The sequence below is a fragment of the Dendrobates tinctorius genome, unplaced genomic scaffold, assembly GCF_039654945.1.
Source record: "Dendrobates tinctorius isolate UK_male_01 unplaced genomic scaffold, ASM3965494v1 ptg000342l, whole genome shotgun sequence".
Lineage (NCBI taxonomy): Eukaryota > Metazoa > Chordata > Amphibia > Anura > Dendrobatidae > Dendrobates > Dendrobates tinctorius.
The window spans coordinates 912,419-939,567 of NW_027362008.1; the positions used below are offsets into that span (position 1 = coordinate 912,419).

General features: G+C 48.1%; 1 protein-coding gene across 2 annotated transcripts in view; it reads left to right on the forward strand.

Annotated features, from left to right (window-relative positions):
* LOC141074932 (uncharacterized) overlaps positions 1–3,881 on the forward strand; it is a 94,330-nt gene extending 90,449 nt beyond the window's left edge. For both annotated transcript variants that reach the window (XM_073562257.1, XM_073562258.1), the window contains one exon: positions 2,705–3,881. In XM_073562257.1, coding sequence (XP_073418358.1) covers positions 2,705–3,828 — 1,124 coding nt within the window. In that variant the 3' untranslated portion in view covers positions 3,829–3,881. The remainder of the gene's footprint in view (positions 1–2,704) is intronic.
* The last annotated feature ends 23,268 nt before the right edge of the window (positions 3,882–27,149 follow it).

The following is a 27,149-nucleotide window of genomic DNA, read 5'->3' on the forward strand; positions in this document are numbered from 1 at the left end:
GTAGACATGTGGGAAATGTGATTTATTAACTATTTTTGGTTATTTACCTATATACTCGTGCATAAGCCGAGCTTTTCAGCACATTGTGCCCAAAACACCCCCCCCTCGGCTTATACATGAGTCATTGTCCCAGAAATACAGTGAGGGAGGGGGAGTGGCGGAGCAGCAGGTCACAGAGGCAGGAGACAGCGGATAAAGCCTGTGCCCAAAACACCCCCCTCAGCTTATACATGAGTCATTGTCCCAGAAATACAGTGGGGGAGGGGGAGTGGCGGAGCAGCGGGTCACAGAGGCAGGAGACGGCAGCTAAAGCCTGTGCCCAAAACACCCCCCTCAGCTTATACATGAGTCATTGTCCCAGAAATACAGTGGGGGAGGGGGAGTGGCGGAGCAGCGGGTCACAGAGGCAGGAGACGGCAGCTAAAGCCTGTGCCCAAAACACCCCCCTCAGCTTATACATGAGTCATTGTCCCAGAAATACAGTGGGGGAGGGGGAGTGGCGGAGCAGCGGGTCACAGAGGCAGGAGACTGCAGCTAAAGCCTGTGCCCGCTGCTAAGGAGAAATGATTATTCACTGCGCTGGCAGTAAATATTCATTTCTCTTATATCGTGCACAGTTACAGCCGCAGCCGCCGGCTTTCAGCACACATCCTACTTACCTTCCTGCGCGCCCTCGCTGCATCTCGTTCGTTCCGACGCCAGCAGCTCTTCCGGCCGAGCAATCACGTGGCTCCACTCATTAAGGTAATTAATATTCATGCCTCTCCACTCCCATTGGCGTAGAGTGAATATTCTTTACCTTAATGAGTGGGGCCACGTGATCGCTCGGCAGGAAGAGCTGCTGGCGCCAGAACGAGATGCGGCGAGGGCGCGCAGGAAGGTAAGTAGGATGTGTGTTTGTTTTGTTTTTAATAGGAACCATGCATACAAGGATAGGGATGGGGGAGCCATGTATTCAAGGACAGGGATGAGGAGACAATGCATACCAGGACAGGGATGAGGAGACAATGCATACCAGGACAGGGATGAGGAGACAATGCATACCAGGACAGGGATGAGGAGACAATGCATACCAGGACAGGGATGGGGAGACAATGCATACCAGGCTTACACTCGAGTCAATATGTTTACCCAGTTTTTTGAGGCAAAATTAGGTGCCTCGGCTTATACTCGGGTCGACTTATACAGTAACTATGTTGTTTAATCCCTTAACGACCAGAGGTATGTTTGATTTGCGTTTCTGTTTTTCGCTCCCCTTCTTCCCAGATCCATAATGTTTTTTTATTTTTAAGTCAATATGGCCATGTGAGGGCTTGTTTTTTGTGGGACGAGTTGCACTTTTGAACGACACTTTTGAAAAAAAATTCAGAGTGCGGTGAAGTTGCAAAAAAGTCCAATCCCACAGTTGTTGTTTTTTTTTTGTTTGTTTTTTTTAACCATGTTCACTAAATGCTAAAACTGCCCTGCCATTATGATTCTCCAGGTCATTGCGAGTTCATAGACACCAAACTCCAAAATACTCTTTATTTATGAAAATATCAAAAATTTTACAAAAAATTAACTCATAAAATGACAACCAAAATTTACAACAAACTTGAAGTACAATATGTCACTAAAATCTCAGAATCAGTGGAATGTGTGGAGGCTCCCTAGTTATCTAATATATAAAGCTCAAGTGTGTGCAAATTTGGCACAGTCACACGTCAGGACCCCGAGAGAGTCCTAGGCTATGTTGTGAGGTGAAATTTTAACCCTGCGCGTTCCAATTCACCAAACAATTTTGCCCCTATCTACATAATGGGGAAAAAGTGTGTATCAAGCCCCGCCCCTCATTATGATGTCACAATGGTTGCCATGGCGACGCTGATGTCATCATAGGTTACAAGCCCCGCTGCTCATTATGATGTCATAATGGTTGACTATGGGATGGAGGATGTGTGATGGTTATATGGGCATTGGACTATGGGATGGAGCATGTGTATGACGGGTATATGGGCACGGGACTATGGGATGGAGGATATGTATGACGGGTATATGGGCACGGGACTATGGGATGGAGGATATGTATGATGGGTATATTGGCACGGGACTATGGGATGGAGGATGTGTGATGGGTATATGGGCACGGGACTATGGGATGGAGGATATGTATGATGGGTATATGGGCACGGGACTATGGGATGGAGGATGTGTGATGGGTATATGGGCACGGGACTATGGGATGGAGGATAGGTATGTTGGGTATATGGGCACGGGACTATGGGATGGAGGATAATTATAATTTGTTATAACTATCCACAGTTAGTTACTATGCCCGGGGAGCGCCGGGCTCTTTATCTAGTTACCATATAAAGTGACAGTGGTCAGAATGAGGCTCGGTCATTAACGTACGTAACTTACAAAGTGGCTTGCTCCTAAGGAGTTAATGTGCCTTCAGAGCTATTTCAGTCTTCTAAGGTTTCCTATGATGCCCTGGGGCATACTGAGGACATGATTATGGTGTCTGACTTGTGCCAATGTCACCAGTTTATGTGTTCTTCACTTTACCCGTCATTGAGTTATTGTTATGGCATGTAGCTTTCTTCCTTATTACCGATACATTCACTGACGTGAGTCTTCATTGTGAGCTCCATAAAATATATTTAGAAATCCCTTTAGTGTAGTTAGAAAAAATTCACATCCAACCAATCTTTCTTCATTATAGGAAATCCTTGTGAGAATAACGGTTTATCACTAAATTATAAGAAAGAAGATATCAGGAAGCATTCTAATGGAGAAAACCTCATTCCCCTTCATGGACCTCCTGGACTTCACAGCACTTCACTTTCCTATACTCCTCCTAATCATGAGGAACCCTCTCCTGAGCAATCTCACATTGTTACCACAATTCCAGGTGACAAAGTGGATACAAGATTTCAGTGTGACAAGCAACTTACTAGAAGCTCATATTTTTTAACTCAAGGAAAACACAAAGGAGAGAAGCCATACTCCTGTTCAGAATGTGGGAAATGCTTTACAAATAAAACAAAATTTGTTACACATGAGAGAATTCACACAGGAGAAAAGCCATTTTCATGTTCAGAATGTGGGAAGGCCTTCACAGATAAAGGGAATCTTAATAAACATCAGAGAATTCATACAGGTGAGACTCCATATTCATGTTCAGAATGTGGGAAATCCTACACAGATAAAGGGAGTCTTTTTAGACATCAGAGAATTCATACAGGAGAAAGGCCAGTTTCATGTTTGGAATGTGGGAAGGCCTTCACAGATAAAGGGAATCTTATTAGACATCAGAGAATTCATACGGGAGAGAAGCCATTTTCATGTATGGAATGTGGGAAGGCCTTCACAATTAAAGGGAATCTTACTATACATCAGAGAATTCACACAGGAGAGAAGCCATACTCATGTTCAGAATGTGGAAAGTCCTTCGTAGATAAACGGAGTCTTATTACACATCAGGGAATTCACACAGGAGAAAAGCCATACTCATGTTCAGAATGTGGAAAGTCTTTCGTAGATAAACGGAGTCTTATTACACATCAGGGAATTCACACAGGAGAGAAGCCATACTCATGTTCAGAATGTGGAAAGGCCTTCGTAGATAAACGGAGTCTTATTGCACATCAGAGAATTCACAAAGGAGAGAAGCCATTTTCATGTTCAGAATGTGGGAAGGCCTTCTCAAATAAAGGGCATCTTACTCTACATCAGAGAATTCACACAGGAGAGAAGCCGTATTCATGTTCAGAATGTGGGAAATGTTTTAGAAATAAATCACATCTTGTAAAACATGAGAGAAGACATGCTGGAAAAAAACTATAATTATGTTCTGTGTTTTATAAATTTTAATAAACATTGCTCAGTATAAATGAGTACACCCCCTTTGATAAGATTTAATTAATATCTCACTGAACTTCAGAACCATTTTGCCAACACTAAGTTTCATAGAACATTTTGTTGGGGGGAATATAATGGAGCGGAGCTGTGTGTGGGGGGAATATAACAGAGGAACTGTGTGTGGGGAGAATATGCTAGAGAGAAGCTGCGTGGGGGAATATGATGAAGAGGAGCTGTTTGGGCGGAATATGACAGAGAGGAGCTGTGTGTGGGGGGTAATATAACAGGAGCTTTGTGGGGGAATATAACGGAGAGAAGCTCTGTGTGTGGGGAATATGACGGCGAGGAGTTGTATGTGTGTAGAGAATACAACAGAGTAGAGTAGTGTGTGGGGGTATATGATGGAGAGGAGCCGTGTGTGTATTAGCTTCAGTGATATCAACCTAGGAAAATGCCCCAGCACAAGAAGTGGTTAATCGGCCATGTTTAGTGCTAGGTTGGTAATCGGTAATCGGCCATGTTTAGTGCTAGGTTGGTAATCGGTAATCGGCCATGTTTAGTGGTAGGTTGGTAATTGGTAATCGGCCATGTTTAGTGCTAGGTTGGTAATTGGTAATCGGCCATGTTTAGTGCTAGGTTGGTAATCGGTAATCGGCCATGTTTAGTGGTAGGTTGGTAATTGGTAATCGGCCATGTTTAGTGCTAGGTTGGTAATTGGTAATCGGCCATGTTTAGTGCTAGGTTGGTAATCGGTAATCGGCCATGTTTAGTGCTAGGTTGGTAATCGGTAATCGGCCATGTTTAGTGCTAGGTTGGTAATCGGTAATCGGCCATGTTTAGTGCTAGGTCGGTAATCGGCCATGTTTAGTGCTAGGTCGGTAATCGGCCATGTTTAGTGCTAGGTTGGTAATTGGTAATCGGCCATGTTTAGTGCTAGGTTGGTAATTGGTAATCGGCCATGTTTAGTGCTAGGTTGGTAATTGGTAATCGGCCATGTTTAGTGCTAGGTTGGTAATTGGTAATCGGCCATGTTTAGTGCTAGGTTGGTAATTGGTAATCGGCCATGTTTAGTGCTAGGTTGGTAATTGGTAATCGGCCATGTTTAGTGCTAGGTTGATTGAACAGCTGTAGAGTGAGGAGTCCAGAGGATAAATACACAGCCTTAGAGCTCATACCCATATGTGTGAAAAAAAAAGTTCCGATATCAGGACAAAAAAAACAGATGAGTGTCATGTGAGTACAATCCGATTTTTCACACCTAGCATCCGATTTACATCCGAATGCAATGTGATTTTAAGATGAGCTTTTACATAGAGAAATTTTCTAAGTCTTTTACACATAGTTTTCAAAGGAAATATTCTTCAAAACACACATATATATATTAGATATAAATGAAAAGCTGGTAATTCAGCAACTGTGTACAGTAAAATCACAGCGTGACAGGTTAGAATAGATATATACACATAGAATAGATAGAAATATAGATGTCAGTGACACACACACATATATGTTTATATATTACATAGAAGGAAAGCCGGCAATTCAGCAGCCACGTACCGTAATATCACAATAGGAGCCGACGGCATAGAATAGATGGGTTACATACAGTAAATAGAATAGGTAGATATATAGATAACAGGGACAGATACACTTAGTACAGCGCGTGTCCAGCTTACTGTACATGTATTTAATTATTAAAAGTAGAGATGAGCGACTTTGCCTTTTTTCGGGTCAAGTCGGGTTTCGTGAAACCCGACTTTCGCAAAAGTCGGGTCGAACGAAATCGGCCGATTATCGTGAAAAGTCGAAGGCCGACTGAAACACGAAACCCAATGCAAGTCAATGGGGAATTATAGTCGGCAGTGAGAGGAGGACAGGAAACACACCTACAGTGCCCTTTTGAATGCCAAAAACATCAATTCTGATTACTGAAGCTTTTCATCATTAATTTACTTCATAATGCTAGTTACGCACTGAAAAATGGGGGTTATTTGGCTAAACTTGTGGGGGGGTAGGGCTGGCTCCAGGTTTTCATGTGCCCTGGGCCAAAGAGCGCCCCTTTAACACATAGCACAACTCATGATGCTCCGATACCGCAGCATAGTACAATAGCGGCATAGTACAATGAAAAATACTTCACTTTTTACATCTCATGACTGATAACCATTTTAAATTCTCCAATAGCTCCAAAAACGGACAGTATATTACTCCATAGGGTATTATGGACACCGCATAGTGCGCTATACAGAGTAATGAGGCACATATATTTCTCCATACAGAATCATTGGTCCCATATAATGTTCCATACAGTATATGATGAGCTCCACATAATGCTACAGTGTATGTTGGTCCCCATGGATGAAGCTGCACTGTCTTATGGGCCCAAATAATGCTCCATATATAATGGGCCCCATTTCTAATGCTCTAGTGTATAATGGGCCCTGTAAATGCTGCTCCAGTGTCTGATGTCCACCTTTGGAATGCTCCAGTGTATGGTGGGCCCCATATATCATTCTCCAGAGTACAGTGCTCCCCAAAAATTGATGTCCCAACATTGAAAACAATTAAATAAGTCTCCTCGCTAGGGAATCCCTGTACTAGTCTGGGCGTACAGACGTGATGTCATTGCGCTCTCTGATCAGAATATCACTGTCAGGAAACGCGGAAGACGTCATGGCAGTGGAGCAGGGAGACGTAAGTATTTCAAATTTGCAAGTGCTGTGATCCTGAGCAAGTAGGGGGGCCCACTCGTTGGCGACGGCACTGGCACAGGGCCCCTCATAGTACGGCGGTGTGTCTGACGGCGGGTGTGCACCCCCACCGTCAGAGACACTTGATTGCACCATGAGGGACCCTGTGCCCGCGCCTAAGAGTCGGCCCACCCACCTGTCCAGGGCAACGGCACTCGCACGGTTGCGTGCGCTAGGTGGTGACCCCGACCATGGGGGGAGGAGGCAGCCCAGTTAGGGAGGTTTACAAAATGGCATATGTTGATGTGGGACATTCACCTGCTGCTAAAGGCGAAATTGGTCAAGTCCCAGGAAGAGGAGGACCAAAGCAAGCCATTTTTCTGGCAACCTATGTGTCATCAGGGTAAGGTGTGACAAAATCCTTGGAAACCCATGCATGGTTCATTTTAATGAAGGTTAGATCATCCACATTTTGGGTCAAGAGACGGGTCCTTTTTTCTGTCAGGACTGATCCAGCAGCACTGAAGACTTTTTCCGATAGCACACTTGCAGCTGGGCAAGCGAGCTCTTGTAAGGCATATTGTGCCAATTCAGGCCAGGTGTCCAGTTTAACGGCCCAATAGTCAAATGGGAATGACCTGTGAGGGAGAACATCGATATGGGACGAGAAGTAGTTTGTAACCATAGTTGACAAGTGCCGTCTCCTGTCACTTTCAATCGATGCAGTATTTCCAGTCGTGTGAGCGGGACTTGAAAAATCAGTCCACAACATGGTCATGAAACCCCTGTCTCCAACGCCACTTCTGATGTGTGCACCACCAACACCTCTTCCAAGCTGCCCCCGGCCCCTACGGCTCGTGTGAGAACCATCACCACTGCTGTGTGCTAGGAATGCCTCAACCGGTTTACCAGAGTTGCTTGTTAGCCAATAGTAGGTCAAGGTTCTCCTGTGGCATGATGTTTTGGAATTTGCCTTTATAGCGTGGATCCAGGATGCTGGCTACCAGTAGTCATCATCGTTCATCATTTTGGCAATGCGGGGGTCCCTTTTTAGGATCTGCAAGGCATAATCTGACATGTGGGCCAATGATCCCGGTGTCAATGATGCACTGCGAGTGCTGGGTGGAGGAGCACTTTCTGGCAAATCCACATCCCTCCAGTCACGCACAAACTCTGTACCAGACCTTGCCACACCAACATTTTCTCTTGCCCCACGAGAAGCATCCTCCTCCCCTAAATAATCATCCCCATCATCATCCTCCTCTTCCTCTACCTCGTCCAGGAGAGTTCCCGGAGCAGACAATGGCTGACTGTCATCAAGGCTTGCCTCCTCCTCTTCCTCATCATCCTCGACTGCAGACGCCTGCTCCTTAATGTGCGTCAAAGTTTGCATGAGCAGACGCATAAGTGGGATGCTTATGATGGCGTCGTCTGCGCTTACCAGCCGTGTGCAATCCTCAAAACACTGAAGGACTTTACAGAGGTCTTTCAGCTTCGACCACTGCACACCTGTCAACTCCATGTCTGCCCTCAAAGTGCCTGCCCGTGTATCCTCCCACAAATGCATTACGGCCTGCCTCTGTTCGCACAGCCGCTCAACCATGTGCAGGGTGGGTGGAGTTCCACCTTGTTGCTACGTCGATAATTAGGCGGTGCTTGGGAAGGTGGAGCAATCGCTGCAGCTTCTGCATACGACTGGAGTGTACCGGCGACCGGCGGATGTGCGAGCACAGTCTTCGGACCTTCTGGAGCAGGCCTGTTAACTCCGGATAATTATTGAGGAAGCACTGCACCACCAGGTTCAAGGTGTGAGCCAAGCAAGGTATATGTCTGAGTTTTGAAAAGGCTAGGACTGCCACAAAATTCCGGCCGTTATCACTAACTACCTTGCCTGCCTCAAGATGTAGACTGCCCAGCCATGACTCAGTTTGTCACTGAAAGTACTCGGCCAGTACCTCCGCCGTGTGTCTGTCGCCCAAACACATCATCTTCAACACAGTCTGCTGCCGCTTTCCACTAGCTGATCGATAGGGGGACACCTTGTGTGCAACACTGGCAGCTGCGGATGATCATGCGACTGCGTTCTGTGGATGAGCTTTCGCTTCTGGAGGAGTAGGAGGAGGGTCGAATGCCTACAGCCAACTGTTTCCTATACCGTGGGCTAGGCAGCACTGTCCCACCACCGCTGTCCCCAGTGGACCCTGCATCCACCACATTAACCCAGTGCGCAGTGATGGACACGTAATGGCCCTGGTCATGCCTACTGGACCATGCATCAGTTGTGAGGTGCACCTTTCCACTCACTGATTGCTTGAGTGCATGTTCAATGCGGTCTTTCACATGAAGGTGGAGGGCTGGGATGGCTTTGCGAGAAAAGAAGTGGTGACTGGGTAGGTCATAGCGTGGTACTGCGTAGGCCATGAGTTCGCGGAAAGCTGCGCTTTCAACCAACCGATAGGGCATCATCTCTAACGAGATTAGTTTGGCAATGTGGGCATTCAAACCCAGTGCACGCAGATGAGAGGATGAGTACTTTCTTGTCCTACTCATAGTCTCTGGTAGGGTGAGCTGGACTTGAGAGCTGCATATGGTCGAACTAGCGGTGGACATGGCAGACTGAGAGAGGGTTGATGATGGTGATGGAGTTCTTTTTGATGGCCTAGATTCAGTCTTTCGTTGCTATAACAGTGTGATTCCCTGACTGCTTTGGCCTTGCGACGACAACTCAACATTTGCTGCTGGTGGTGTGCTAACCAGTGGGCTTACAGTGGGGGAAACAATGTAGCGTTGCTGACTACCTTCTTTGTGATCAGTTGCACATGTAGCACTTGAGGTTTGGTGTTGTGTCCACGCTTGCAAGTGCATGGTGGTTAAATGTCTTAGCATGCAACTGGTATTCAAATTTCTCAGATTTTTCCCTCGGCTAAAGGTCTTTGCGCACTTCTTACAGATAACCTTTGCCTGATCATTAGGATTTTGTTCAAAAAAGTGCCACACTGCACTCTTCCTACTAGGGAAGACATTTTGAGGCCTTGCACGCTGTGCTAATTTGACCGTCTGGCCAAGCTGTCCTGCAACTCTTTTGGTTTTTATAACCCGTTTTTGGACTGCTCCGGGCCTGCCAGATAACAGCTGTTGTGATGTTGATGCCCGCTGCGGATGCTCCTCCTCTTCTGAGCTATTGGCAGCGGCACCCTCTTCCCCCAATGGATGCCAATCTGGGTCAACAACTGGGTCATCCATCACCTCCTCTTCAATGTCATGTGCACTTTCCTCTGTGTCACCGTGTATGGTGATATAGTATGCGGGAAGGGGCACCTGAGTTTCATCAGGGTCAGAATCTGGCTCTGTACACTGCGAGGACAATGTAGTGCTCTGAGTGAATGTACCAGCAGAATCATCTATCAGTGGCTGTGCATCAGTGCACTCCATGTCAGATTCATCTTGGTCTGGGTAATTTACGATTTGACTTCATAACCAAGGCATGGTATGTGAAAACAGCTCCATGGAGTAATCTGTAGTGTGGCCTGCCGCATCCTTCAATTTTGGTTGGGGTGAAGGACACAAGGAAAGGTGTGGTTCATGACCATGAGCCTCCAATGACGACTCAGTGCTTTTATTTTTTAAAACTTCAGAAGAGGAGTCGATAGAGCTGGAGGCTGAGTCAGCAATGTAAGCCAAAACTTGTTCTTGAAGCTCCGGCTTTAAAAGCGGTTTACCTACTCCCAGAAAAGGGAGCCTTCGAGGCCTTGTGGAGCCAGACGATGACGCAGGCTCAACACCTCCTGCATTAGGTGCTATTTTGCTTTTGCCACTACCAGCAGATTCACCACCAACACCATCATTACCAGCTGCCAACCCCCGCCCACTTCCACGGACTCTTCCACCACACTTCCTCATTTTTGGGGAAAATGTACCCAAAAAACCACCAACTATATGGTACTGTAAAACAAGGTACAAGGTGTATATAGGAGTGGGTAGAATTTGAATCTCTCTAGACTTCAGGACACAGTTGGATTCTGTCAGGCCCTGTTTATATTACACCGCAATGTGACAGTCAGATTCTGGATGGTGTAAGAAAGGTGTATAGATGACTGTGGAGAATTGGAATCTCTCTAGACTTCAGGACACAGTTGGATTCTGTCAGGCCCTGTTTATATTACACCGCAATGTGACAGGCAGATTCTGGATGGTGTAAGAAAGGTGTAGAGGACTGTGGAGAATTGGAATCTCTCTAGACTTCAGGACACAGTTGGATTCTGTCAGGCCCTGTTTATATTACACCGCAATGTGACAGGCAGAAATTGCCTAGTGTATGACAAACTACAAGGTGTATATAGAATTGGGCAGAATTGGAATCTCCCTAGAGTGTAGGTCTGTAAGAACGGACAAACTCCTCAACTTTTCCTTACAGAGTCACACACGTAGATAGCTTCAATTTGGCCGTGATAACAGCCGTTACACGGTACTGAGAGAGGAGCGTGCACGTACACCGCTGTACGGTGTATGTAAAATTGTCAAGCTCTGTGTTTTGTATACGGACTGACACACGCTGTCTCTCTCTAGTTTTGAATGTAATCAAACAGCAAATATACTACACTATTTGAAAAACAGACAAAACTATAAGGTGTAGCTCTGTAAGAACGGACAAACTCCTCGACTTTTCCTTACAGAGTCACACACGTAGACAGCTTCAATTTGGCCATGATAACGGCCGTTACACGGTACTGTGTGAGGAGCGTACACCGCTGTACGGTGTGTGAAAAAATGAACGCTCACTACCTCACCAGGACAAAACAATACAATTTGGATTGCTTTTAAAAAAGCAGTTTGAACACCAGTGTGCACACAGCAATGCAGCTAGCCTTAAAAGGCAGGCTAATCACCACCAGCGCTGCTGCACAAAAGCAAACATCTTCACCTTTCACCGCACAGTAACTACAGTGAAAAGCGCTAGCAGCAGAAGCAGTTTTTTTTTCTTTTTGCCTTCCTAACGCTCTCCCTACAGAATCAGCAGCTGCAGCAGCTCTCCCTATTCTGAGATCAGCATGAGTAACATGGCGGTCGGCCTCCCCGCCCTTTTATACCCCCTGTGACGCCACACAAAGCAAGGCAATCACTTGCATGCCCTTCTCCAAGATGGTGGTGACCGCTGCCAATGTCATCACATTGGCTGAAAAAGGGCGCAAAAGCATCTTTTGAAACGCGACTTTGGCGCGATGGTCGCCGACCTCGTGGCCGACCTCATGCTAAGGTCGGGTTTCGTTTCATGAAACCCGACTTTGGCGAAAGTCGGCGACTTTTGAATTTTTTCGACCCGTTTCGCTCAACTCTAATTAAAAAATTACTTTTCTGGAAAAAAAATGACTTGAGCTTGAGCTACCATGCAGTTTTCTTAACCAGCAGAGGGAAAGTCGATGGCTGGGGGACGATGTTTATATCCTGGGAAGTGGGTAATACCCTTGGAGCTTCCCAGGCTATTAACATCAGCTCACAGTGGCTATTAAAATGGAGGACACCACAAAAAAAATGAAGAAGGGTCCCCCTATGATTAATAACCAGCAAAGGCTAGGCAGACAGCTTCGGGCTAATGTTAATAGCCTAGGAAGGGGACATGGATACTGCCCCCCACCCCACGCAAAAAACAGCAGCTCTCAGCTGCCCCAGAAAAGGCGCATCTATAAGATGCAGCAATTCTGGCACTTAGGCTCGTTCTTCCCACTTGCTTTGCAGCGGTGGCAAGTGGGTTGATAGTTGGTAGGTTGATGTCACCTTTGAATTGTTAGGTGACAGCAAGCCCAGAGGTTAGTAATGGAGAGGCGTCAATAAGACACCCCCATTACTAACCCGATAGTCACATAGTATAAAAACACAGACACCCTGAATAATGTCCTTTAATTGAAAGAATGACCAGACTCCTTCATTAAATCTTAATTAATCCATACTCACTGCAAAACTCATTTCACAGATGCCATTGTCTCCTGCAAAAGAGTTAAAGGAACAATATTTCTTACCTTTCTGCAGAGAAGATGATAATCCATTTGTCCCACAACGGCTCTAGCTCTGCTACATCTAGATGGCAGACTGCTTGATTGCATGATGCGACCATACAGCCTGCCATCCAGCAGAGACAATGAGCAGCATCTGCTCCGTGTCTCCCTGTGAACGCCTATTATCTATATGATGGCACCGCGAGTGTGAAAAAGTTCTTCTGCTCACGGTGCCGTCAGAAAGGTCCTGCGAGGTCACAGTCAATGAACTCGCTTCACCTTTCTGACATTAGCGCAAGGCCAGGGGTTGAGACCCTTCTCCAACACGCCTGTCCATATTCTGGTCAGGCTCCGTACATAACAACTGAAGAGTAGACATGGATGTCTGACATTTGTTTGGTTCTCCAAGAATTTGAAGACTCTACAAAGATGGTGAGCAACGATGACACTATAGTCAGAGCAATTATCTAGCTTCTGTGCCTACTTAAACAGTCGCTGCTCACAATTTAACATGAAGCTTTGCATGCGGACCACGTGGGGATGAAGGAAGAAATAACAGAGCGCTTGTAGCCAGCCCAGCCTCCTCTCATCTGATCAACATAGATTGGGTAGCAATGAGGAGATGGATACTGAGGAAGAGGAGGAACAGAAGCTGGTGGCTAGCGCAACAGAGGCTAGTAGCCACATAATCTTCGTCCCATCTCTCCTACGTGGCTGAGGATTGGAATGGGGAGGAAGAGAGGGAGGAGTTTTAGAGTCGTCATCATGGTGGAGACAGGGAAGTGTTCGCTACATGGAACTTAGCACATATGGCTGATTTCATTTATCGTTTACTTTTCTGTGACCCTCACGCTAAAATTAATCTTGGCAAAAAAAAGACTGCAGGTTGTTCACCCAGCCAGACCCACACTACAAGGAGAACTTTGCATCTCTTTTTCCTGAGGCGGAGAGGTCTACTAAAAAGTTGTGACCTGTATTACTGTAGCAGCTGTGTCCAGTCCTTCCCCTACATGAAACAATACTCTTCCCCTCGGCATACCTGCATCTCCAGATTCAGCTTCACCCGGGCACTTCCCAGGCAATAACGGTCCCCCTTCTAGGTGACCCCCATGAATGGAGACACAGTCCGAGTCAACTTTAACACTTTCTTTACTTAGGATTTCGCACGTTATATCCACAGTTGGTACATTATAACATTTGCTTGTTTCCTCATCTTTCCCTTGCTTGCTGTCACTTCTGTGCAGTACACGCCCGGACCGGACCGTCCTAGACTGCTTCCCAGTTCCTTCCTGGTCTGACCTCGCTATAATGACATTTCCTTCAGCCTGTTTCGCCCCAGACACAAATTCATAAGTCACTACGTTTGGTGGCCCATGGTGAAACATCCGGCCCGTCTGTATCAATCTCGTCGAAGCTTCAACTCCCTTTATTTCCTTATTCCAGCCAACTACTGCCCTGAAAGCATTGGCCCAGGTGATCAGACGCCACATCTCCCTTTTCCTGTACTGACCCACTGCTAAGACCCGCAGTGGCCGTGGGTAACGTGGGCTATAACGACTTAACGTTATGTGGCTGCCGAGCTATCTGGTCCTATAGCCCATGTGGACACTTGGGTGCCCTGGCCCCGTCTGACCAAACCACTCTTCAGCACTAACCTTAACTCTCAGCAGCCCCTCCTACAATTAACCCTCTGTGAACCTCTTATCAGGCCCCACTAGTATACCCCATCTAGTGGCCCACAACATAATTACATCTACCCGGTCTATGGGGAGACTATGTACTAAGAGTGCCCTCCTATTATCCCAAGGAAGGATGCACTAACGTTCCCTAACCATACATGTACAAAAGGCATATAATATTTGCAATACTATAATACAGGAATACAAGGCAATATATTACAGTTTTCTATAAAATGGTAACACATTCATGTGGCAATACCATAAACAATGAGCGGTAATACATAGTTATACATGAAGCAAGACTGCAGGCAATTATCATAAAACACATCTGTAAACACTAAGAACCGGAAGACAATCAGAGGGAAGGGAACCATGAAAGACATTATATCTCACCCCCTTACACATTCATAGGGTAATACATCTTCTTGGGTACATTTAGTTACTATCTAAGCCTCAAAAAAATTTTCCGCTGTAAGACACACAGACTGTTTAGCGAAAGCGTGGATTGTGGACCCCTGTGCCACAAACCAGACTGACCCCGGAGGCGCATGATTAAGCAGCTACCTTGGTGTTTGCTGGAGCCTCTAGTGGTGAAGTCAGGCTTGTGTCGCAGGTAGCTGCCAAGTACCACTCCAGGGCTGAGTCTGGCAGTAGTAGCTGACCCCCAAGGGGATAGGACACCGTTATGACAGGTGCAGGCAAGTACTGTAGATATACTGTCTGGCTGAGCTGATGCCTACTGGCGATGTACAGGCAGACACAGCTAGTATGCAGGCAGATTGGTGCAGGTGGGCACAGCTGATAATCTGGCAGGCACAGCTGATAATCTGGTAGGCAGTTTAGACTGGAGAAACAGGAACAGTTTCGGGAAGGACTGGTAGACAGGCAAGTAGACTGGGATAGAGGGACGGGTAAGACCCAGTTCAGACTAGGAACAGTTTCGGGAAGGACTGGGACACAAATACTCGAAAACTCACTTCAAACTAGACAAACAAGGACAAGCAGGTACTGTACAGGTGAAGAACCGCAGGTGAGGACAAGCAAGGAAACCACAGACGCGGTCAAGCAGGACAACAAGGAAAAGTACACAAAGGACAGACAGGCTAGAGTTTACACTAGACCAGTACCAGGACAGGTACGAACAGGACAGACAGGACTAAATTCACATAGATACTTACAATGAAGTAGCAAGTGTAGACGAAGACCAATAACGTTGTACAGAGCTAGGTGCTGGTTCAGATACTGCAGTTTTTTTTTAGATAAGTGTCAATACAGGCACTGCGGGTGTTTAGAGATGCAAGCAGGTTCAGACTTCAAGTATAAGGAATATGGACAGGGACAGATAGCAGGTTAGGGAAAAAGCCAGACTAGGATACAAACCGTTTCAGGGAAAGGTGCTAATTCAAACAAGGACAGACATAGGTACAGGATTCAGGAAAGGTCAGATACATGTAAAGACTCAGGGTAAAAGCCTGGGTATGCAGCCCCTAGGGTGACAGAAACAGGCAAGATCAGAGACAGGACCTGGCAACTCAGTAGTTGCACACAGACTGAAATAGAATGAGCAAATACCCATCGTCAAGGTGGCCTCAAAGTCTGATGGGTACCTACACTGTGTGAATACCTCTCTAAGGCTGATGCACCTATTCACACTAGTCTGGATGTACCAGTCAGTTTTTTGTCTTTTGTATATTAGCTTGCTGACCGAGCACTCCGCCCTCCACCAGGTGGTAATTTTAATTACAGCAGGTCCCTACTAACCCATAATTACAGACATTGCTGACAGAGGTGTCCACAATCACCCAGGAATTCAGACATTAGCCTTAGAGAGGTATTCACACAGTGTAGGTACCCATCAGACTTTGAGGCCACCTTGACGATGGTTGATGGGCAGATATAATTTGGCCAAGTTATATGCTAAGCGTCTCATATTTTTTATCAAGGTTGTTTTTGCAGCATGTGGTCTGATTGCATTGGGTACCCCTGAATGTTGTGTCTGACAGAGGTGTGCAGTTTGTGGACAAATTTTGGAGAGCATTCTGTATGAAGTTGGGCACCCCACTCTCCTTCTCGTCGGAATATCACCCGGAGAGTAATGGTCAGACAGAACACACCAATCAATCCCTGGAACAAATTCTCAGGTGTCTGACCTCCGCCAGACAGGAGGATTGGTGTGATGCGTTACCGTTGGCGGAATTCACTTTTAACAACCTGGTGAGTCAGTCCACCAACATGTCCCCATTCCTGATTAACTATGGGTTTAATCTGCATTTTGGGGAGTTTTCACGGGTGGATTTCAGTTGTCCAGGGGTAGAGGGGTCCGTTCAACGGTTAAAAAACCTCTGGGCTGAATTGCGGCGTAATATCTCTCGGGCCCAGGGGAGGTACAAATATTTTGCTGACAAAAAGAGAGCCTCGGGACACATGTTTCAGGTGGGAGAGGTTTGGCTTTCCACACGTAACATCAACTTAAAGGTACCATCAGCTAAGTTGGGACAAAAGTTCATTGGTCCGTACGAGGTTATGGAGATAGTCAACCCAGTGGCATATGGGTTGCATCTCCCCGCCTCCTTAAAAATATCCAATGTGTTCCATAAATCTGTTGAAATCCGTAGGGTCTGTCAAAGAGGACTCCGAGCCTGTTGTTCCTCCAGTGCTGGTGGAGGGTCAATTGGAGTATGAGGTCGGACATATTGTGGACTCTCGGCGGGTGCGCCGCTCTTTGCAGTACCTGGTCCACTGGAAGGGATATGGACCAGAGGAGCGCTCATGGGTCCCTGCTCGCTCGGTACATGCAGATCGCCTGGTTCGGGCTTTCCATGCCAAATACACGGGGAAGCCTGGGGGTCCAGAGGCCCCCCGTTGAGAAGGGGGTACTGTCATGATCCCAGTGCAGGTTTTTGAGCTGCACGTCAGGGGTTAATGTCTGGAGCTCAGTGCAGGTTTTGACCTGCACACCTGGGGTTAATGATTGTGGCCTCTTTCTGGTTCTGGGAGAGCTTTTTAAACCCCTGGGAAGCTCCAATCCCTGTCAGTTATACTTCTGCCTTTGGCCCAGTGTGCTGACCTCTGTGTGCGTGTTCGTTGTTATAAGTTGTTTATATGGTTCTGACCCAGTTCTGTTCCCCGTTGTGCGTTTGCCTGTTGATTCTGTACTGTGCTATCCTCTCTGTGTATGACTCATTGCCTGTGATCTGACTACTCTCTGCTCGCCCCTCTTGTACCTTGCAGCTATCTCTGTGTATGACTCATTGACTACGTCCTGACTATTCTCCCTGTCTATGACCCTTGGTAACTTTGTCTCGCAGTTACCCTGCTAGGAGTTCTCTTGCAGCTCCTAGCTCTCTGCAGTTTAGGCCACGCCCCTAGCAGTCACGTGCTTCAGGTCCTGCTGTTCTGAAGTACGCATCTACTCGGCTGCTGCCCGCTCCACAGGTATCTTTGAGCACAGTTCGCTTTACTCAGGACACGCGCACTGGCTCAGTGAGCAAGTTCAGTGCAGTGTTTCTGACACCAGACCTTTAAAAACTTGGACATGGGCCAACACTTGTATACCAATACTTTTAATTTCCCCCTCCAACGACCTCTTCCCAACACTGAAGGCCCGCCAATGCCATTTGTTGTGGTTGGGGGATGAGGCCTAGCAGATGTGTGGGAACCTACTGAAGCCATACTCCAGTCGGGACTTGAACCACATGAAAAGGATTTTTAATTACCAACTGACCAGGGCACGAAGAACTGTTGAGTGCGCCTTTGGTATGCTTGTCTCGAAATGGCGCATTCTAGGGACAGCAATTAATCTCAAAATTGAGACAGTGGATGAGGTGGTCAAGGCCTGTGTGGTTCTCCACAACTACATAATGGCTAAAGAGCGACCAACCTTCAAACCTGATGAACCTGTTTGTAGCCTGTTGCCAGATTACCAGCATCACCCTCTGAGCACAACAAGGGAAGTCCAAATGAGGGATACATTCCCAAACTACTTTGTTTCTGAGATTGGACGCCTGGCATGGCAAGATGCAATGGTTTAGAAAAACTTTGAAATGTTATGTAATGTTATGGCCTTTAAATGTTTTATGTAAAATAAAAAGATTTAGTACAACGCCTGTTTACTTTCTTTATGTCCCCCATGCTTTACACTTCACCTGTTATCAGGCCTCTCTGTTTTTTTGCCACCTCATAGCTCCATGACAGACACAAGAAAAGGAAGAGAAGATTGTGTTTCATGGAGCTATGAGGTGTCTGTGTGTATACGGTGATTTGTGTGTTGTTGGTGACGAAAGAGACAAAGAGCAAGCAGTGATAGGGGGCAAACACCACAATTTTATTTACAAAAAAAAATTTTTTTTCCACAAAATGAGGGGAAAATGTTACGGACCCCGAGGTGTGGAGACGGGAGGATTGGTTCAGGGTGGAAACTGAAGGGGTTCCAGGGGGAAGTGGCTAATAGATGTTTGGGGTCTGGGAGATCAAGGATGGAGGTTGACACATTAGGAGTGGAAACATGGGACGGGAGAGACATTAGAAGGGAGGGACAAACTGGACATAACAGACACATTGGGAGGTGAGGGTGGTGGAGGGAGCACACCTGTCCTTTCCCACCTCTGTTCTCATTTCCTCTTTTTCTGCTTCCCATGTGTTTGCTGGCTGCTTCTTCTTCTCCTTGGAAGGGTGGGAGTGGTGGGTTCAGAAGGCATGGTGGCGGTGGGAATCCGTGCAGGAGCAGGACTCAGTGTGGTGGTGGAGTGGCTCTCAACTGCACTCGGCATGGTGGAGTGGCTCTCAACTGCACTCGGCATGGTGGTGGCGGCGCTGTAGTGTAGTGCGGCAGGACTGGGCATGGTGGTGGCCATACAGGGGTATGCAGCAGACTCAGTAGAGACGTAAACCGGGTAACTGGTGGCACAGTTGGAAATACATGTGCCTGTGGGTATAATCGACTCTGCTGCATAGCCTGAACGTAAGCAGCATTGCAGGCCTGCATCACATTCAGCTGAAGTTCATGCGTCAGGCTTTCTGCCATGCCCCGTTCTATGGCCATAAAAAATGATGTGCTGGCCTCTGGATGTCGGCTTCTAGATGGTCAGCATGGTTCCTAACTAGTGTTGAGCGATACCGTTCGATACCCAAAAATATCGTATCGGATGGTATCGCCCGATACGAAAAAAATATCGGGTATCGCCGATTCCGATACCGGAAGTCCCCGATTCCGATACCGGAAGTCCCATTCAAGTCAATGGGACTTCCAGTATCGGAATTTAAAAAAGCCCTTTATTTCCTTGTTGGCTAATTCTACGTAATTGAAAACAAATAAGAATCATGTAGAATGTATTGTGGGAGGTGGAGGAGACATTAAAGGCATAGAGGTTTATTCAAATCACATGGCATAGCATTAATTCCAATTTTTTTTTTCAAGACGTTCGGAGTTAAAAAGATATTGACTATGTTAACTTTTTTATATTTTGTCAGATATGTATGTTTCACAACTTCCATGCCCTTCACCTTCTTTTGTACTTCTCCCACACTTTCTCCTTCATGATCCGCAGCAGTAGCATTTTTTTCATCAACTTTTTCTTCACCTTATTCATCTTCTTCCCATTAATTTTTTTTTTCCATTCTTCATATTCTTCTTATTCAGTTATTATTAATTTTCATATGCTATTTCTTCATCTTCCTATTCTTCTTTTTCTTCATTTTCTTATGGTGACAGGCATTCCTGTAGTACTTATCTATAAAAGTTATAAGATTACACCTTACGTTCTGCCTGTCACAAAAGATTTACAACAGGATTTGTCCGCGTTCAGTTTGGCCTGCAGCAGCAGGCATTTTCCAGGGGTACCACGAGGAGGAACGGACTCACCCCCATTTACTGCTTAGTCTTCTTCTGCTTATAATTTTGATTTCTTCTATGCTGATTTTTAGTCTTATGCTTAATGTTCTTCTGCTTTCTGTTCTTCTGCTTTTGCTTCTTCTGCTTCTTGTTCTTCTGTCTTTTGTTCTGTATCTTGGTGGTTGTCTTCATGTTCTTTGTCCTCTTGGTCTTATTATTTGGGTCATATTTCTGGTCTTCTTTGGTGTGGTCTTCAGGGTCGTCGTCATCAGGGTCGTCGTCATGGAGATCAATAAGGATTACCAAAGACAATTTCAAAAAGCTTGATCTTGGAAATGTAGCAGAAGGTACAAGAAGGCTGAGAAACTGGCGAGAACCAGCTGACAGTACTGGAACCCGTAGTGGCAGCAGAAGGAACAATAGCCAATGGCACTACTGAGGAACAGCTGACGGTGCTGGACCCTGGTTACTATGCAGGAGGTACCTGTGCTAGAAACCACTACCAAGGACGAGCTGACGTTGCTGGACCTCGGATACCGAGATGGAGGCACCTAGGCCAAAGGCTCTGGCGAGAACCAGCAGACAGTGCTGGAACCCGGATGGGTAGCAGAAGGAACAAGAGCCAATGGCACTACCGAGGACCAACTGACGGTGATGGACCACGGTTACTAAGCAGAAGGTACCTGTGCTAAAAAGCACTACCAAGGACCAGCTGACGGTGCTGGACTTCGGATACCGAGATGGAGGCACCTAGGCCAAAGGCTCTGGCGAGAACCAGCTGACAGTGCTGGAACCCAGATGGGTAGCAAAAGCTACAAGAGCCAATGGCACTACCGAGGAACAGCTGACGTTGCTGGACCACGGTTACTAGGCAGGAGGTACCTGTGCTAGAAAGCACTACCAAGGACCAGCTGACTGTGCTGGACCTTCGGATACCAAGATGGAGGCACCTAGGCCAAAGGCTCTGGCGAGAACCAGCTGACAGTGCTGGAACCCGGGTGGGTAGCAGAAGGTACCCATCCAAAGCAAAGTAGCCAGGCCGCAAGCCGGCCGCAGTTACCGAAACCCACAGTCCTACAGGGGGTCCATGTCCCATTGGCACTACGGATCCAGCCTTCGGTGCCAGTTCCCGCAGCCCACATAGGAGTCACCTAAACTGCAGGCACCGTAGAGTCGGCTAACCCGGCCGCAAGACGACAGGACAACGGATTGGTGGCATAGTGACCTTGACACTACCCGGAAACAGCTGGCGTGCTGGAACCAGGCTGGGCAACAGGGAGTACCCGTGCCAAAGACACTGCCGAGAACCAGCTGACAGTGCTGGAACCCAGATGGGTAGCAAAAGCTACAAGAGCCAATGGCACTACCGAGGAACAGCTGACGTTGCTGGACCACGGTTACTAGGCAGGAGGTACCTGTGCTAGAAAGCACTACCAAGGACCAGCTGACGGTGCTGGACCTTCGGATACCGAGATGGAGGCACCTAGGCCAAAGGCTCTGGCGAGAACCAGCTGACAGTGCTGGAACCCGGGTGGGTAGCAGAAGGTACCCATCCAAAGCAAAGTAGCCAGGCCGCAAGCCGGCCACAGTTACCGAAACTCACAGTCCTACAGGGGGTCCATGTCCCATTGGCACTACGGATCCAGCCTTCAGTGCCAGTTCCCGCAGCCCACATAGGAGTCACCTAAACTGCAGGCACCCTAGAGTCGGCTAACCCGGCCGCAAGACGACTGGACAACGGATTGGTGGCATAGTGACCTTGACACTACCCGGAAACAGCTGACGTGCTGGAACCAGGCTGGGCAACAGGGAGTACCCGTGCCAAAGACACTGCCGAGCACCAACTGGCGTTGTTGGAACCCAGGGACAATCATGGTGAAGGCCGAGGCCTACTTGGTGGTAGTTTTAGATTGTTTGTAGGCTACAACAGACTGTCAACGTGCTCCAATTAGGCATCTGTCTCCACTCTGTTTCCAGGATTTCACGTGACCACCAACACCGGCAGTTTATGCGTACAGTAGCCGTCTGCCCAATCCACACGTGTTCCTGTGTTACTGGGGTTCTGTAATGTCAGCAGATCCCCTGATGTGTGTCTGCCACTGTCTCCTGCTCTGTCCACATTCCCACCGCTTGCAGTGGGAAGGTGGACAGCGCAGGAGACAGTGCCGGACACACATTGGGGGATCTGCTCACGTAACAGAACACCAGGAACACAGGAACAAGTGTGGAATGCGTGGACGGCAACTGTGAGCAGGAACTGGCGGTGTTGGAGGTCAGGGGAAATACTAGAGACAGAGTGGAGACAGAGGCCAAATCAGAGAATGTTTAAATCTGAAGTAGTTACAATTTGGAGGCAGCAGCAGTTTGCCCTCCACACAGCAGGGGATCAGCTGACGTTACCGAACCCCTTTCACATGAACAAGTGTTTTTTTCTGTGTGGACAGCACTTCCGAGCACCAACTGGAGTTGTTGGAGCCCAGGGACAATAATGGTGCAGGCCGAGGCCTACTAGGAGCCAGGTGTAAATCGGAGGTATTTTGACTTTGGAGGGAGCAGGACACTTTGCCCTCCACACAGCAGGGGATCAGCTGACATTACCGAACCCCACTTTCACATGAACGAGTGTTTTTTTCTGTGTGGACAGCACTTCCGAGCACCAACTGGCGTTGTTGGAGCCCAGGGACAATCATGGTGCAGGCCGAGGCCTACTAGGAGCCAGGTGTAAATCGGAGGTATTTTGACTTTGGAGGGAGCAGGACACTTTGCCCTCCACACAGCAGGGGATCAGCTGACATTACCGAACCCCACTTTCACATGAACGAGTGTTTTTTTCTGTGTGGACAGCACTTCCGAGCACCAACTGGCGTTGTTGGAGCCCAGGGACAATCATGGTGCAGGCTGAGGCCTACTAGGAGCCAGGTGTAAATCGGAGGTATTTTGACTTTGGAGGGAGCAGGACACTTTGCCCTCCACACAGCAGGGGATAAGCTGACGTTACTGACCCCCACTTTCACATGAACGAGTGTTTTTTTCTGTGTGGACAGCACTTCCGAGCACCAACTGGCATTGTTGGAGCCCAGGGACAATCATGGTGCAGGCCGAGGCCTACTTGGTGGCAGTTTTAGATTGTTTGTAGGCTACAACAGACTGTCAACGTGCTCCAATTAGGCATCTGTCTCCACTCTGTTTCCAGGATTTCACGTGACAACCAACACCGCCAGTTTATGCGTACAGCAGCCGTCTGCCCAATCCACACGTGTTCCTGGGGTTCTGTAATGTCAGCAGATCCCCGATGTGTGTCTGCCACTGTCTCCTGCTCTGTCCACATTCCCACCACTTGTAGTGGGAAGGTGGACAGCGCAGGAGACAGTGCCGGACACACATTGGGGGATCTGCTCACGTAACAGACCAGGAACACAGGAACAAGTGTGGAATGCGCGGACGGCAACTGTGAGCAGGAACTGGCGGTGCTGGAGGTCAGGGGAAATACTAGAGACAGAGTGGAGACAGAGGCCAAATCAGAGAATGTTTAAATCTGAAGTAGTTACAATTTGGAGGCAGCAGCACTTTGCCCTCCACACAGCAGGGGATCAGCTGACGTTACCGACCCCCACTTTCACATGAACGAGTGTTTTTTTTCTGTGTGGACAGCACTTCTGAGCAACAACTGGCGGTGTCGGAGCCCAGGGAAAATCAGGTAGTAGGCCGAGGCCTACTTGGAGCCAGGTGTAAATCTGAGGTTGTTTGACTGTGGAGGGAGCAGGACACTTTGTCATACACACAGCAGGGTATCAGCTGACGTTACCGAACCCCACTTACACATGAGCGAGTGTTTTGTCTGTGTGGACAGCACTTCTGAGCAACAACGGGCGTTGCTGTAGCCCAGGAAATAAAGTTCAGGTCATAGAAACATGAACACAACAGGAGACCTGGATCCTGTTGCCAGCCAATTATTTATTCTGGAAGAGGACTGGCAAATTCAGGTGAGATCCAGGCCTTGTTCATTTTCAGAAAAGTAAGCCGGTCAACATTATCAGTGGATAGTCGCGTGCGACGGTCTGTTACCACACCACCTGCAGCACTAAAAACACGTTCCGATAATACACTGGCAGCAGGGCAAGCCAGCACCTCCAATGCATACTGGCTAAGCTCTGGCCATGTATCCAGCTTAGAGACCCAATACTTGAACGGGGAAGAGCCGTCTGGGAGTACACTCACAGGGCAAGACAAGTAGTCTGTCACCATCTGACGGAAACGTTGCCTCCTGCTGACTGGAGCCGTCTGTGATGGTGTAGCCATTTGTGGCGGTCCCACAAAACTTTTCCACATTTGGGCCATACTGGCCTTGCCTTGTCCTGCGGCACTGCCTCTGCTACCTCTTTGTGCAGAGCTTCCTCCACTGCCTCTACCCACATGGCTGCTTTGAAAAGCACTACCAGCAACACTTGCGGGGGGAATGGAGAACATGATGGCCTGCACAAGTGTTTCTTGGTACTCCCGCATTTTTCGCTCCCGGTTCAACTGTGGTATGAGGCTTTGTAAGTTGTCCCGGTAGCGAGGATCTAGGAGGGTGTACACCCAATAATCAGCCGTATGGAGAATGTTGGCGATGCGGCGGTCATTTAACAAGCACTGCAGCATGAAATCAACCATGTGCTGCAGACTGCCAACTGGACCGGAAACGCTGTCCCCAACTTGAGGCAGCATCTCAGCCTGCTCAGCATCACCCCACCCTCGCTGTACACACTGACTACTAGAGCCTTGTGTACCTCCCTCCTCTGGAGAGATGTGTTCCTCCTCCTCCATTGACTCCTCGTCATCCTCCTCACTAAGTGTCCCCTGCCTGGGCCTTTGTGTGGAGGCACGTTGCGCAGACTTGCCAGAAGCAGATGGCATTTCTGACTCCTCATCCTCTTCAAAAACCTCCTCACTTAGTGCTTGTAAGGTTTTTTGAAGCAGACAGATAAGGGGGACAGTCATGCTGACTAGTGCATCATCTGCACTGGCCATCCGCGTGGAGTCATCGAAGGCAAGCAAAACTTGGCAGATGTCCCTCATAGTGGCCCACTCAGTGGTGGTGAAGTGTGTGCGGCGCACAGTGTGACTTGTTTGCGCCTGATGCAGCTGGTACTCCATTACTGCTGCCTGCTGCTCACACAACCGCTCCAACATATGTAACGTTGAATTCCACCTGGTGGGGAGGTCACATATGATGCGATGTTCTGGCAGGCGGAATCGGCATTGCAGAGATGCAATGCGCGAACTTGCCATGCTGGAAAGCCGCAAGTGAGCACACTCTAGGCGAACCTTGTGCAGCAGTGCATCAAGATCCGGATAGTCCCTCAGAAAGCTCTGCACGACCAAATTGAGCATGTGTGCCAGACATGGTATGTGAGTGAGGTTGCCTAGGCCCAGAGCTGCCACTAGATTTCGGCCATTGTCACTCACTACCAAACCTGGCTGGAGATTCGCTGGCACAAACCACACGTCGCTCTCCTGCTTGATGGCATTCCAGAGCTCCTGTGCTGTGTGGCTCCGATTCCCCAAAGAAATTAATTTAAGGACGGCCTGTTGACGTTTGGCCACACCTGTGCTCATATCTGGCCTAACAGGCTCATGCAGTGCTGATTCCAAGGAACTAGAGTAGGAGGAGGACTCAATATGTACAGACTGCATTCCTGCAATCCTTGGAGTTGGCAAAATACGTATAGAGCCACTCTTCAGATCTGTACCCGGCTCCACAACATTGATACAATGGGCAGTGAGGGAAAGGTATCGTCCCTGTCCATGGCTACTGGTCCACGCAGCGGTGGTCAGGTGGACCTTGCTACTGATGGCGTTTTAGTAGCGCATTTTTAATTTTTACCTCCACATGCTTTTGCAGGGCAGGGACGGCTTGCCTGCTGAAATAAAAGCGGCTGGGCACATTGTATTGTGGAACTGCCAATGACATCAAGTTCCGGAAGGTGTCAGTCTCCACCAGCCTGAATGACAGCATCTCAAGGGCCAGTAGTTCGGCAATGCCGGCATTCAGAGCCAGTGCTCGGGAATGGTTTGCCGAGTATGGTCGCTTTTTCTCCCATGCCTGTGCTACCGATTGCTGGTGAGTGGCCTGGGAGTGTGCTGATGACTGAGAATGTGGTTCAGCAGGTGGAATTTCACTGGGTCTCTGGACAACAGTGGCAGTGGTTCTTCCATGGCGTTCCAGTGAGGAAGCCGAACCAGCTGTGTGTGAGCTGGAGGAAGAGGCCCCAACACGAGCTGAAGAGGTGGTAGGTGCTGCTGAAGGTTGGCCTACATCTTCAGTGTGTCTGTGTAACTCCACCTCGTGCTTGGTACGCACGTTTCCACATATTTGTGGTATTGAGGTTGCTCACATTTTTCCCTCGTTTAACTTTCTGATGACACAGCTTGCATTTGACAAAGCAAATGTCATCTGCAACTGTGTCAAAAAAAGACCACGCACTGCAAGTCCTGGGAGCTCCCGTTTTCTGTTTTGGAAGAGGATTGCTCCTCACGAGTGCCAAAGTGGAGGCTACAGGCAACCAAGTCTGCCCCCGCCCTCTCCCTCCTCTTTTGGCCGTTCGGGGAATCTCTTCCTCAGAGCTGCTCCCACCACCTTCCTGTTCCTCACGCCATGATGGGTCAAGGACCTCATCATCTCCACTCCCCTCTTCAAGCACCGGCTGGTCCTGGGTTGTCTCGCCAGCACCGTACGCACCAGAAATTGGCAACTGAGTCTCATCATCATCAGATGAGCACTGAGGTGTGCTGACAATAGGCACTGGCCCACCCGCCTCTTCAGATTCAGAGGGACACAGCAGTTGCGCATCACTGCATACTCCCTCTTCTTCACACTCTAGAATGCTGCTTGGCTGGCCACCTCTTTCCAAGCCAACAGATTCTGAGAACAGAAGTAAAGATTGAGATGGCCTGGGCAATTTGGCAGGTGGTGAAGAGACAGATGGTTGCTCTTCAGTGCTCTGGCCCTGAGAGGATGCGGAAGTCATTGAAGTGGATGCGATAGCTGCCATCCATCCGACAACGGCTTCAATTTGTTCGTCACGCAGCAGTGGGGTACGGCGAGGTCCTACAAAGCTGCGCATGATGGACTGTT